This window comes from Vigna unguiculata, chromosome 1, assembly GCF_037176805.1.
Source record: "Vigna unguiculata cultivar grain cowpea cultivar isolate G323 ecotype 2 chromosome 1, ASM3717680v1, whole genome shotgun sequence".
Lineage (NCBI taxonomy): Eukaryota > Viridiplantae > Streptophyta > Magnoliopsida > Fabales > Fabaceae > Vigna > Vigna unguiculata.
The window spans coordinates 3,204,610-3,219,107 of NC_140792.1; the positions used below are offsets into that span (position 1 = coordinate 3,204,610).

General features: G+C 36.5%; 1 protein-coding gene across 1 annotated transcript; it reads right to left on the reverse strand.

Moving 5' to 3' along the window:
• Positions 1 to 8,763: 8,763 nt before the first annotated feature.
• Positions 8,764 to 9,171, reverse strand: LOC146888599 (uncharacterized). The gene is made up of 2 exons (XM_085665182.1): positions 9,094 to 9,171; positions 8,764 to 9,006 (listed from the first exon to the last, which is right to left on the reverse strand). Exons 1-2 carry the CDS (start codon positions 9,169 to 9,171, stop codon positions 8,764 to 8,766), a joined length of 321 nt encoding a protein of 106 aa, XP_085521308.1.
• Positions 9,172 to 14,498: the final 5,327 nt, after the last annotated feature.

Genomic DNA, 14,498 nt, shown 5'->3' on the forward strand with positions numbered 1-14,498 from the left:
ACTTTGAAATTTTTAAGATTTTTACTAAAATTTAAAATACAAGAAAAAATATCTTTCTGACACTTGAAGAGTCGAAAAAAATATTGATGAAAATATATTGTATTTTCATGTGAAATTTTTTTTCCTTTCTTTATAATACGATATATTTTGTCAGTCCTTCAAATTAATTTTTGTTTTTTTACTTTTAATTATATTAATTTTTATCAATATTAAAATATAATTTAATTATTTAATTATTTTTTAACTTTTTTAACTTTTAGAATTTGTGTATCAAATAAATTATTATTTAGAATGAATATTTTTATCCTTTAAATAAAGTAAACTAATTTTATGATGATTAGGTCAAAATTTATTTAAGATTACAATTAATTATACAATCTTATAGGATTCAAGAGATATTAATTATTCTTGATTAATTCCCTTAAAATACAAGTTAACATGACTCTAAGTATAAAAATCGTAGAATCAAGAAAATGTGTCACGTTTTATTTACTAACGTGCTACCACACTTTTAATATGTGTGGATTTAAGTGAAATTCACATAGTACTTCAATTTTAGAATAATGAACCTCACTAACACCATTATAAAACCAAGAGACCATGTTTTCACCTTGAGACAATAATTAAATATGATCTATACTCTAAGGAGTCAAATTTTACTTTATAGCTTCCATAAAGATTTGATCTTATCAAGCATCACATGATACCCAATAACTTTAGGGTAAGTGCCTACACACACTTCTTGGAAATTTTAATCAATTTTTCTTTTATATTTTTTATTATCGAGGTAATTATATACTTGTATGTTCTTTAGATAAAATGTTGAAGCATACATTATTTTTCTTTAATTAATTTTTAATGATGTTATTATTTTATTTTAAATGGTATCCATGATTATTGGTCGTAATAAATGATTTTATTGACAATTTTCTATATCGATTTCACATTTGAATATGTGTAGTCAATGGATCAAACTTACAAATACTTTATACTATATATTGGCAACTTAAATGTTTAGACACCCTACCAAATATATCGTTTTTCTATCACCACTTTTCTCATAATTCTATTTATATTTTTTTTTTCTTTTTGTCGTTTTGAGGTTGTAATATGCTTTTGAGTTCCAACCATTTGAAAGCAAATTATTCTTCTTGTTGACTATTATTTTTCTAAAAGATAATTTAAAAAGTAATATAATTTATTCAAAATTTTAATGGATTTTAAAATGTAATTAATGTAATATCCAAAATCATAATTAATTTAAGAACATATATGTAAGTTGCTCTTGAAATATCAACATATCTTCACATTCCGCACATATAAATTCAAAAGTAACTTCTTAAAATGTCTATGCGCTTTATTAGAACCATAATTATAGTAATCCACAATATAATAAAATAGAATATATCAATTAAATCATAACGCAAATTACTCATCTAAAATATTTATATCATCACTACTTATAAATGTGCATAAAAATTTATATAAATCCAAATAAAAATCCTTATATATATACGCAGGTATAAAGATTTCAATATCCTCATCAGACAATTATTTACTTATTATTTTATTATCAAAATTTAATAATTAAAATCCCAAATGAAGAACACGACATTTAAATCAAGAATTGCTCAAAAAGCCTAGAAAGAATTGCTCAAAAAGGCTATAAAAGTTAGGAAAGTCCCTACTAACTCCTAGAAGGCCTAATAACTTATAAATCAAAATTATCAATATAGACGTAGAATAATTGAAGTTTATTTATTCGACTCAAATTTCACATATGATAAGAAGAAACCCTCACATTCAACTAAATCTAAAAAGGCAAAGAAGTAAGGATATCATATCAAGGAAAAGAAAAATTCACTGATAAAAATAATAAAACAATATTATATTGTTTTATATTTTATCATCTTTTAATATTTTTTTCATCGGTAATGTTAATTAATGTTAATATTTTGTTAAAGAGTTGAATCAACAACCTTTTTCACAACCTTTTTCACAATTCCTTCCAAACCCTTCAAACTAACATTATAACTATCAAATATTAGTGGAATAATTGTCACCTTTTAATATAATATGTATGCTTGCATAAAAGAGAAGACAAAGGAATAATCCCAGGAACTAAAGAGAATTCACATATTTTATGTTTTAGATAAATAATGTTTTAGGTAAATTATTTATATATAATTATATATAAAGATTCTCTCTGTGTTCATATTTCATAATTCAAATTCTATCCTTTATAATATAATTATTTATTAAATTTTTAAAAATTAACCGTTACTTTTACATATTTTTTATAAAACAGTTCTCCTTTTTTATCTTATTCATCAACAATTATATTTTTATTTTTTCTCCATTCATTTTGTAACACCCCAAATGGATATTACTAGATAAAACTTATTCTCATAAAATTTTCTTTAAGAAATTCAGACATTATAATAAGTTCCCAAGCGCGTGAAAATTTAAAACTTTTCTCGCTATAATCCATTCATATTGTCCCATCTTTATTACATGTCCATAATAGATAAAACATCATAATGTCTATTACAAAATGTAGGAAAACATAATATAATGAAAATCCCCCATCGGTAGCCCCGCTCTGTCGCTAAGCATCAGCATTACCACCTGAATTCACATTTGCTCCCACGTAACAAGTCACGTGATCATCGCCAAACACAAACACACAAACAAGAAAGGGTGAGTTGAGAAAATAATACAAAAAATAAAATAATAAGAATTGACCCTCACCCAATCTAACTTAAACAATTTTAGATTATTGACCTTTCTATAACATTATACCCTAATATCATAACCTATATGAGAAATATTCATTCACAACCTTGGTCCTTAGGGATTATCATGCTCCCACGAACCTACTCGCTCGTGGTCCAACTCCACGAACCTCCCTGCCCGTAGTCCAACTCTACGAACCTGCCCGCTCGTAGTCCAACATGCGTGAACACCTACTATGAAACTCCCCGCTCATAGTAGCCTCAAGTGTGAGCACGGAACATACGAACTTCCCCACACAAGAGTACAAAAGATACGGACCTACCCACTCGCATCAATCACGCATCTCCAATCTCCGTTACGAACCTCCCCGCTCGTAACTAATCCAGCATATCCCTGACCAAGCCATCAAGCCATCCATGCGAATCCATCTGTAATGGACCCTACCCTTACACTATCGTCTGGCGCTGCCTAAACGCCGCCAGACCAAAATTGGGCTACAAACCGCTTAACCCATAATACCATAATCATCTTATATTATTATATTATCTTAAAATAATATAATAATTCAAAATTGTATATTATATTATCTTTAATATAATAATCCAAGAATATGTAAACTACCAAAAGTTTACTGAGAGTCCATATAAATTATTATCTAATCTATCATCAATATAATTCTACTAATAGAAATAGAATTAAAAACTATACTCCAATTTCTCTTTTTTTTTTTAATCTTTCGTATTTGCATAAAAAAAATATAGTTTGACCTTTTATAATTTATATGTCCAAAATAAATATACTATGATTTTAACATGAAAGAATTTCAAACTTTTCTACGGTATTTATTAAATGTAATAATATGAATTCTATTGTGAATAGTAACCCGTAAACTCATCAATAAAGCACCCATGAGATTTAAGCTAATAAACCAAAATAATATTATTTAATCTATTATGCATCACTTTAGCATAAAGAGAAGAAAAATTACTACAAAATCAACGTAATAAAATACGCTCCCTTTTTTTGTATAAATATACTTATATTCTCTCTACAATTCTTCCCATTATAAAATATCAATCATTATAAACTCTAGGCTTTATAATAAACCACACACACCAACAAATTTTATTAACCCAGTTTTCCAAAATCTGTCATGAACTCTACATCACGAAAAAAAAAATAGCAACTCACATTAATTAAATTTACTAATGGCCTGCTCGAGACTTGAACCCAAGTTCCGACAACATAGTTAAGTGCTCCAAATCACTTAGGTTCCAATTATTTCTTGTTTAGGTTTTATCAAAGAATTCTCCTAAGGTAGTCTCAACCTCTCATTTCTTTATTCCATTAATTATTAAGTTTTCATAAATTTCCTGGATCTCACACATTTCACTTTATTTTTAATAAATATAAATTTATTTTATATGTTAACTTAATAACAGTACAATATCATCACCTACTAATATAATATCATTCATATTTAAAAAAATATGCACACAAAGACACAATAACGATTGTGTTTACACGGGTATATATAACATGTTTTATAATTATACCTTTTGGAGCTTAAAAGTTCTCAAAATAATATATCAAATAGCACTACAAAAATAGAATATAAAAACTACATCTTAACTTTCAACATTATCTACTTTCATACCAAGTATGATCATAACAATTATAACTAGAATTTCTCATATTACATGGAATTTTTCTTGCTAATTTGTTAAAAGAATTTCTAAGAAAAGACTTTTTTTGTCATTTTTTCTAAGAATTTTAATTGGTAAATAATTCTTTCATAGATAATTATTTCCTACAAAATTATAAAATTCACAAGTATTTCATACAATTTTTTTTTTTGCGAAAAGTGTTTTATACAAAATATTTTGCAAAAAACTTGGTAACAATTTCTTACAATTTTTTTTTTCATAACAAAATTTATAAGAATTTCCTACGAAAAAAATTCAAAACAATATTGGTAGAAAATATGAATTTTTTCAGTAATAAATCACAACATACAAATAATGAATATATAAATAATAATTTACACAATATTTATAAATATAATCTCTTACATGTTTATAGACATTTATTTTTTATATTTTTTATAACTATTATCTTACTCTCATACTTGACATTTTCTGAATGAATACTATTAAGCCTATCATAGGAGAAACAAACAACTAGCTCATCATGAGCATATGTATGAAACTTATCCTCATCTCCCTATTCTATGATTATCAAACTATGCTTAGTGAAGTTAAAATATTCTTCTTCTTAGTGAGTCTCATGCTTAATACTTTACTCTTAAGATCATAATACAATTCCAAGTATATCTCACTATAACAACCATAGAGGCCAACAACACCCATAAGAAGTAAACAACATTCATAAAAAGGTAAGAAAAAAAAAACATAAAATACAATATGTCACAAACCAACCACAATTAACAATTATGATTATGATTTAGCTATTTATACATGTTATTTATCACAAGTATGTCATTCAAGAGTCAAAATCTCACTTGAGTGAGAAATAATACATAAAAAAAACTAATGTCTTTTCTACAAGATTTTTGCTTGCTAAAACTTGTAATCAAAAGAAAGAAATTTGAAGATGTTTACTTCAGCCAAATTAACCACAAAAAAGACTAAACTCGCTAGTTGTTTACTTTAGTAAAAATATTTTATTTAAAAAAAAAATACCTAAAAGAGAAAGACTTGTTTCATTCTTTTTTTTCCTAAGCAAAATTTGTCCCTTAAGAAAAATATAAGAAAATAGAAATTGTATACCATTACATAACAATATCTCAACAAAATATTATATATATATATATATATATATATATATATATGTGTGTGTGTGTGTGTGTTTATAATACCCCAAAATAACTCATTTTCATCACAACTTTCATCTAAACTTATTTTATCTTATAATGATTATCTTAAATTCATAAGGAACTTAACCAAAACCAATTCTAATTTTCATCACCATTTCAAAAATATTACAAGTAGAAATGGAACGTCATTCATCACAATGAGATTTAGCTATCTAGATCAAAATGCAAAAAAAAAAAAAAAAATTGATGAAACTACTCGAATTAACTATTTATAACACAAGTGTAAAAGTAGTAATTTATGTATCAAATTTGCCTCGATCGACATGGAGACCCTAATTAACAACTTGTGGTGGAACATCTTTTATTAAAATAAGCTTTTCTATACTGTCTTTTACATTGAGTATATAACACCAAACTAATGTATCAAGCTAGTGTGAGTTGTATTGCAAAATGATCTTTTGCATCTAGTAGCAATTGGATGAGTAGTTCAGGGAGAGTTTGCCATCAAGACTGGATGTGAGTAGTTGTTAATGAATCTTGAGATATTATTCCTTGCATGGTCAAGCCATTCTACCGTCAATTTCAGCATACCAATAGGTATTAAATTACATTTTTTATATTCAATTCACTTTATCAATGATCCACTAAGTTTTTGTATACTGTTTAAGATGTTATACCTCTTGTAAGGGAACAACCTATTATTGATAATGATATTGGATGTAACATCCCTAAGAAATATTACTGATATTAAATAAATAAAATTGGAATTCTAACCAGTGTTGTATTTAATATGAATCATTTTCCAAAACACGGGAAATTTAAAACTTTAAAAATTAAAATTCATAAATCCAGGAGTCCATAATTTATAAACCGAATTAAAAGTCAAAGACTCCTAAAGGGGTTACATAACTTTCTCAAAGCTAAAAATGTAAACATCTATATACATATACAAAATTATCCCCCTGCTAGCCCTCGCTCCACGTCTAAGTGTCTCCTGGCCCACCTGTCACATCATCTGCTCTCGGATAACAAGTTAACCGATCATCGCCACACACACACATAAAGGGTGAGCTATGCACAACATATATACACAAGACATGATATAAATATGTTTCCCAACCCAAAATAACATAACTAAATTTATAATTGCTAAATCACCCAAACCATTACCTCATAGTCTTTCATGAGTCATATGCATGAACTAAGTCTTGGGACTTCCCTGTGCTCCCACGAAACTAACTCATTCGTGGTCTAACCCTATGAGCCTATCCCGCTCATAGTCCTGCCCTACAGACTCCTCGCCTGTAGTATAAACATCCAAGTCTCATAACTTGGACCCTGACACGCACGCAATCATCATACTATGGACTCCTCGCCCATTAGTAGCCGACGGGAACTCAACCAGTTCCATGCCCATCATGTGTCCAACCACCGAGCACATCCCAGACCCCTAATGGACTTAGTCCTTCAAGCCCACACACCACAACACATGCATATACAACCTAACCATGGTATAACAACCAAACCCACTCACAAGCACATAGAAACATAGTAAATCGCATAAACTCGCTTAAGCTATATATGGACCTCTCGCCCAAGCTAAGCCCCCAGCCTCGCTTAGGCTAGCCCACCTCGCTTAAGCGAGCTTAAAATAGCAACAACACCAAGTTCTCTCGCTTAGGCGAGATCCTCTCGCTTGGGCGAGTTCATCTCTCACCCAAAAACACAATTCAACTCGCCTGGGCTAAAATACACGCAAAACACCACACTTGACCATTACATCTCGCTCAGGCGAGGTCATCTCGCCTGAGCGAGATCCTAGTTCGCTCAAAACCCACAAACCCTCGCCTAAATGAGAAATCGCGCTCAGAACCCTCATGTCACTTCGTGAATCCGCTTAGGCGAGCGCCTCTCGCCTGAGCGAGAGACAATTCGCTCAACACCGATACTGGGTCGCCTAGGCAAACCAATACTCAACGCGAGACCCTGAATCTCTTGCCTAGGCGAGATGGACTCGCTTGGGCGAAAATTGCAGGAACCCCCCTCTGATCACACGCGAAAACAACCAGAATACGTACACTCACAGCAACAACAGGACCCAATACATTAAAATCAACAACACATATGGTATATCTCCCATTTGATTCACCAAACCGAGAGGGTTTGACCATACACAACCACATACAATACCAAAAACCCTCATAAAATTACACCAAACACAAAAGGACTTTATGCGCATGATCAACAAACCAAGTTCTCTCACACATTGCACCTTTTACCAAAAATTCATTCAACACTTCAACCAATTGACAAAACGCAGATGCACATACAATATTTGTACAATAAACTCAACACCCCTAACCTGGATTATTGAATTAAAATTGGATGAAATTTGATGTTCCTTTGCTCACCACGGTTCTGCTTCGGACCTCACCCAATTCAACCTCTGAAACACCTAATTCACCTCTTCACTCTCTAAAATTTTGTCTCCCTCTCTATAGGCAAAATTCCAAAAACCCAATTCACCTCTTCACTCTCTAAAATTTCGTCTCCCTCTCTATAGGCAAAATTCCAAACAAGAAAAAGATTTGGACTTACGTATGGGCCTAATGGCTACTCAAGTCACTTAGTGGAAAGGTTTCACAACGCCTAATAATAGTTATCCTTCTGCTAGGTTCTCTTTACCCCTTCATATTCATACCAGTCTAATAGTTAGCAAAAATAAAGCTTATTCTTTACCCTCCAAGGTTTGAACCCATGGCCTTCCACTCATAAAGCCAAAGCACAACCACTATGCCAATTCACATTTGGTTGACATAAACAATCATCACAAGTTTACATTTCAAATTCCACATTCTTACATATTATTAAAACAAATCATAAAACAACAACACATAATTAGCATACATAGGACTCAAACCCAAGTCCTCTCACACAATTAAAGTACTCTCAACCACATGAACTAGCACTTTTTCGCGTCACCTTATACAACAATTAATATAATAAAGACGCCTTCTACCCGCATTTATTAATTAATTAATTATTTAATTAATTAATTTTCTCGGGTCTTATAATTCCCCCACCTTTAAAAGTTTTCGTCCTCGAAAATAAAACTTACCAGTAAAGAGGTGAGGATAGGACTTTCTCATGAGATCTTCCATCTCCCAAGTCATCTCTTGGGTTGCCTCGTCCTAGAGAACCTTCACGGTCCGTATCTCCTTCCCTCTGAGCTGTTTGACTTGAGAATCTAGAATCCTCACTGGTCCAACTCCAAGAGTCAGGTTCTCACGCACCTGAACATCATCCTGCTCCAGCACATGAGTAGGATTCGCCACGTACTTTCTCAACTGTGATACGTGGAAAACATTGTGCAGGTTTCCCAAGTGAGGTGGCAATGCAATCTCATACGTCACCGGTCCAATTCGCCTCGTAATCTGATATGGACCGATGAATCAAGGGGTCAACTTCCACGACTTCAATGCTCTCTCAATACCTGTTGTAGGTGTAACTCTGAGAAATACGTGGTCACCAGCCTCAAACTCGAGTGGCCTCCTCCTCTTATCTGCGTAGGATTTCTGCCGACTCTGAGTTGCACGCATCCGTTCCTGTATTACCCTTACCTTCTCAGTGGTATGTTGTTAGAACTCTGGACCAAGTACCTCAACTTCCCCATCCTGCTGCCAACACAAAGGTGTTCAACACCTCCTGTCATACAAGGCCTCGTACGGTGCCATCCCAATGCTGGAATGGTAGCTGTTATTATAAGTGAACTCCACCAGTGGTAGCACATCACTCCAAGTCCCTAGGTGATCCAGAACACACGTTCTCAATAAGTCCTCCAAAGACTGTATGGTTCTCTCAGACTGGCCATCCGTCTGAGGATGATATGCCGAGCTCATCTTCAACTGAGTACCCAAAGTGTTCTGCAACGACTGCTAGAACCTCGAGGTAAACCGTGGATCTCTATCCGATATGATACTCTCAGACACACCATGTAATCAGACTATCTCCCTGATGTACAACTCTGCCAGCTTATCTAGGGACATCTTCTGATTAATAGGTAGAAAGTGAGCGCACTTCGTCAGTCAATCCACTATTACCCATATAGAATCATGCCCCCTCACTGACCTCGGTAGATGAGTAACAAAATTCATGGAAATGCTGTCCCATTTCCACTAAGGAATCTCAAGAGGCTCTAACGTACCACCTGGCCTCTAATGCTCTATTTTCGCTTTCTAACACACTAAGCAAGATGCTACATAGTCTGCCACATCAGTTTTCATACCAGTCCACCAGAAAGTCGCCTTCAAGTCCTTGTACATCTTAGTCATACCTGGGTGTATGCTAAGACGACTCTTATGTCCTTCATCCAAGAGCATTTTCCTCAACATCCGACTGTTGGGTATACACACCCTCTCTTTGTATCACAGGATGCCATCTCTACCCATCCTGAAGTCTTTTCTCTTTTCTGTGGCCAATTCACTAATCATATGCTGAAATTCCTGATCCTTACCATGTTCCACCCGAACCTCATCCAAGAATTCATTAGTGATCCTCAACATGCTGCACCGTATGTGATCTGTCTCCATATCCAATCCCAGATTCATATCTCGCAGCTTCTCGATCAACTCCAACTCCTTAATCATCATGACTGACACATGAGATTTCTTCCTGCTCAAAGCGTCTGCTACAACATTAGCCTTACTAGGATGGTATAATAGCTCAAAGTCGTAGTCCTTCAGGTATTCCATCCAGCGCCTCTGCCTCATATTTAATTCTTTCTGATCAAACAAGTATTTCAAGCTCTTGTGATCACTGAATACCTGAAACTGTGCCCCATACAAGTAGTGCCTCCATGTTTTTAGAGCAAAAACCGCCGCTGCCAATTCCAAATCGTGTGTAGGATAGTTTTTCTCATGCACCTTCAGCTGACGAGATGCATAAGCAATGGGCCGTTTCTCCTGCATCAACACACAACCTAGACCCTGGTATGAAGCATCACAATATACCTCAAACGTCTTAGCGGTGTCAGGAATAGCCAATATGGGTGCAGTAGTTAATCTCCTCTTCATATCCTCAAAGCAGACCTCACACTCGTCTGTCCAAGAGAAAGGCCGATCCTTCCTAGTGAGTTAAGTTAAGGGACTCACCAGCTTGGAGAACCCCTCCACAAACCGCCTGTAATAACCCGCCAGACCCAAGAAGCTCCTTACCTCAGTAACCGTCTGTGGTCTTTCCCACTTCACCACTGTTTTAATCTTCGCTGGATCCACCGATATACCTTGGGTTGAGATTACATGACCCAAGAACTGTACCTCATCCAACCAAAACTCACACTTTGACAGCTTCCCATACAGTTTATGCTCTTTGAGAATTCCTAGCACCACTCTTAGATGATCTGCATGTACATCCCGATCCTCCGGGTATATCAATATGTCATCAATAAACACGACAACAAACTGATCAAGGTATGGTCGGAATATTTTGTTCATGTAGTCCATGAAAATAGCAGGAGCATTTGTCATCCCGAACGACATCACTACATACTCGTAATGGCCGTATCGTGACCTGAATGCCGTCTTCTGCACATCCTCCGATTTGACTAAGATTTGATGGTATCCAGACCTCAAGTCAATCTTAGAGAACACTACGACTCCCCTCAATTGATCCAACATATCATCTATCCTCGGCAACAGATACTTATTCTTTATGGTCAGCTTATTCAATTGACGGTAGTCAACACACAACCTCGAACTGCCATCCTTTTTCTTTACTAGCAGTACCAGTGCTCCCTAAGGTGATGCGCTCGGCCGAATGAACTTCTTCTCAAGCAAATCTTCTATTTGCTTCTTCAACTCTGCCAACTCTGCGGGTGCCATTTTATACGGCGCCATGGATACTGAGCCAGCCCCAGGGATGATATCAATGGAGAAATCCACATCCCTACTCGGTGGCAACTCGGGTATTTCATCTGGAAATACGTCGGCATACTCCTCCACGATTGGAATCATATTGATCTTCTCGGCGATACTATTCTTTTCTGCATGAGCCACTATCATAAAGTAGGTGGCTCCGGCTTCTACTTCGTTTATCGCCCTCTGAGCCGAGATTACTCCAGTCCTTCATGCTCTGAGAATACCAAATTGCGCCGTCCACAATCAATTATGACGTGATTGTTAGACAGCCAGTCCATCCCCAAGATTACGTCTAGTCCCTCCAAAGGCAAGCACACCAAGTTCACCTTGAATCTGCGACCTACCACTTCCATAGAACACCAAACGCAGACTGAACTGGTAGCCACTTGACCTGAGGAAGGAGTTGAAACAAGCAACTCACATCCCAAATCGTGTGTCACCAATTGCAATCTCCCCACGCACACATCAGAAATAAAAGAATGGGTTACCCCGGAATCAAATAATACAAGCACTACATTACCAAACAGTATACAAGGTTCAAGTATAAGATTACCCGACTGTGTAGCCTCTGTGGTGGTCAGGGCAAAGACTCTGCCCGCAGCTCTAGCTCGCTCTGTTGGCGATGCTGCTAACTTCTTCGTGCCAAGACTCTATTTCTCTGGACAATTATTGGCGAAGTGTCCCGGTTTGTCGCATATAAAACACTTGCGACAGTCTCCTGACCCTCCTACTCCACCTGCCAGCTGTGGACAATTTCTCTTCAGGTGGGGTCCGCCACACTGGTAGCAACTGGGACCCTGAGATGTCTGAGGTCGGCTATACGGCTTTTTCATCTGCCTAGCCTCCGTGACATTCTTCTAATGTCGGCTCACAATAGGACCGAGGCCCTTCTCTAAATGTTCAGCACTTTTGGCCTGTTCCACCAAGACCGAGAATCTCCTCTCTCTCAGAGGCGTCACCACCTTCTTCAACTTATGTTTGAGTCCTCGCTCAAACTTCAAGCACCTCCACTCCTCAGTCATATTTTGTGAGGAGTATCTTGCCAAATGTTCAAATTTGTTGACGTACTCCTGTACTGACATATCTCCTTGCTGTAGTGCAAGGAATTCTGCCTCCCGATCCTGTCTAGCAGTATTTGGAAAATATTTCTCCAGGAAACGAGTCCTGAAGTTTTCCCAGGTAGTCGGCTCCTCCCGAGTCTCCATCTGTTATTGCATACCTGTCCACCAATACTCTGCATCGTCATTCAGTAGATAGGTAGCAAAGAGCAGCTTCTGCTCATCCTCACAATTCATCACCCTAAAAATCTTCTCACACTTGCGGAGCCATGCATCTGCTTCATTAGGGGAGGCCTTGCCAGTGAACTCTGCTAGCTTGTGGCGTAGGAAATCCTCCACAGTTGGCACCCTAACTGGTGCAATCGCCGTCCTAGGCTGCGCCGCTACAGGTGGCTGCATCGCATCCACCATCCGGTGAATCGCCTCCGCGATGTCATCAGCACCACTACTTCTCCTCCTCTTGTTAGCAGCCATAGCTTGGATACGCCACATTACAACTGTTAAAAATCAGTCGCTTAGTCAAACAAAACCACACAATTTTCACATTGAACACACAACATACCACAAACAAACACATCGATCAGCTCACTCCTCACTAGCCCCAAAATATTTTAAAAATATTTTCAAAACTTTTGCTCTGATACCAATTGTAACATCCCTAAGGAATATTACTGATATTAATAAAATTGGAATTCCAACAAGTGCTGCATTTAATATGAACCATTTTCCAAAACACGGGAAATTTAAAACTTTAAAAATTAAAATCCATAAATCCAGGAGTCCATAATTCATAAACCGAATTAAAAGTCAAAGACTCCCAAAGGGGTTACATAACTTTCTCAAAGCTCAAAACATAAACATCTATATACATATACAAAATTATCCCCCTGCTAGCCCTCGCTCCACGTCTAAGTGTCTCCTGGCCCACCTGTCACAACATCTGCTCCCGGATAACAAGTTATCCGATCATCGCCACACACACATAGAAAAGGTGAGCTATGCACAACATATATAAACAAGACATGATATAAATATGTTTCCCAACCCAAAATAACATAACTAAATTTATAATTGCTAAATCACCCAAACCATGACCTCATAGTCTTTCGTGAGTCATATGTATGAACTAAGTCTTGGGACTTCCCTGTGCTCCCACGAAACTAACTCATTCGTGGTCCAACCCTATGAGCCTATTCCGCTCATAGTCCTGCCCACAGACTCCTCGCCTGTAGTATAAACATCCAAGTCTCATAACTTGGACCCTAGCACGCACGCAATCACCATACTATAGACTCCTCGCCCGATAGTAGCCGACGGGAACCTCACAGTTCCTTGCCCATCGTGCGCCCGACACATGCAATCACCATACTAAGGACTCCTCGCCCATTAGTAGCCGACGGGAACTCAACCAGTTTCATGCTCATCATGTGTCCAACCACCGAGCACATCCCAGACCCCTAATGGACTTAGTCCTTCAAGCCCACACACCACAACACATGCATATACAACCTAACCATGGTATAACAACCAAACCCACTCACAAGCACATAGAAACATAGTAAATCACATAAACTCGCTTAAGCTATGGACCTCTCGCCCAAGCTAAGCCCCCAACCTCGCTTAGGCTAGCCCACCTCGCTTGAGCAAGCTTAAAACAGCAACAACACCAAGTTCTATCGCTTAGGCGAGGTCCTCTCGCTTGGGCGAGTTCATCTCTCGCCCAAAAACACAATTCAACTCGCCTGGGCTGAAATACATGCAAAACATCACACCTGACCGTTACATCTCGCTCAGGCGAGGTCATCTCGCCTGAGCGAGACCCTAGTTCGCTCAAAACCCACAAACCTTCGCCTAGATGAGAAATCGCGCTCAAAACCCTCATGTCACTTCGCGATTCCGCTTAGGCGAGCGCCTCTCGCTTGAGCGAGAGACAATTCGCTCAACACCGATATT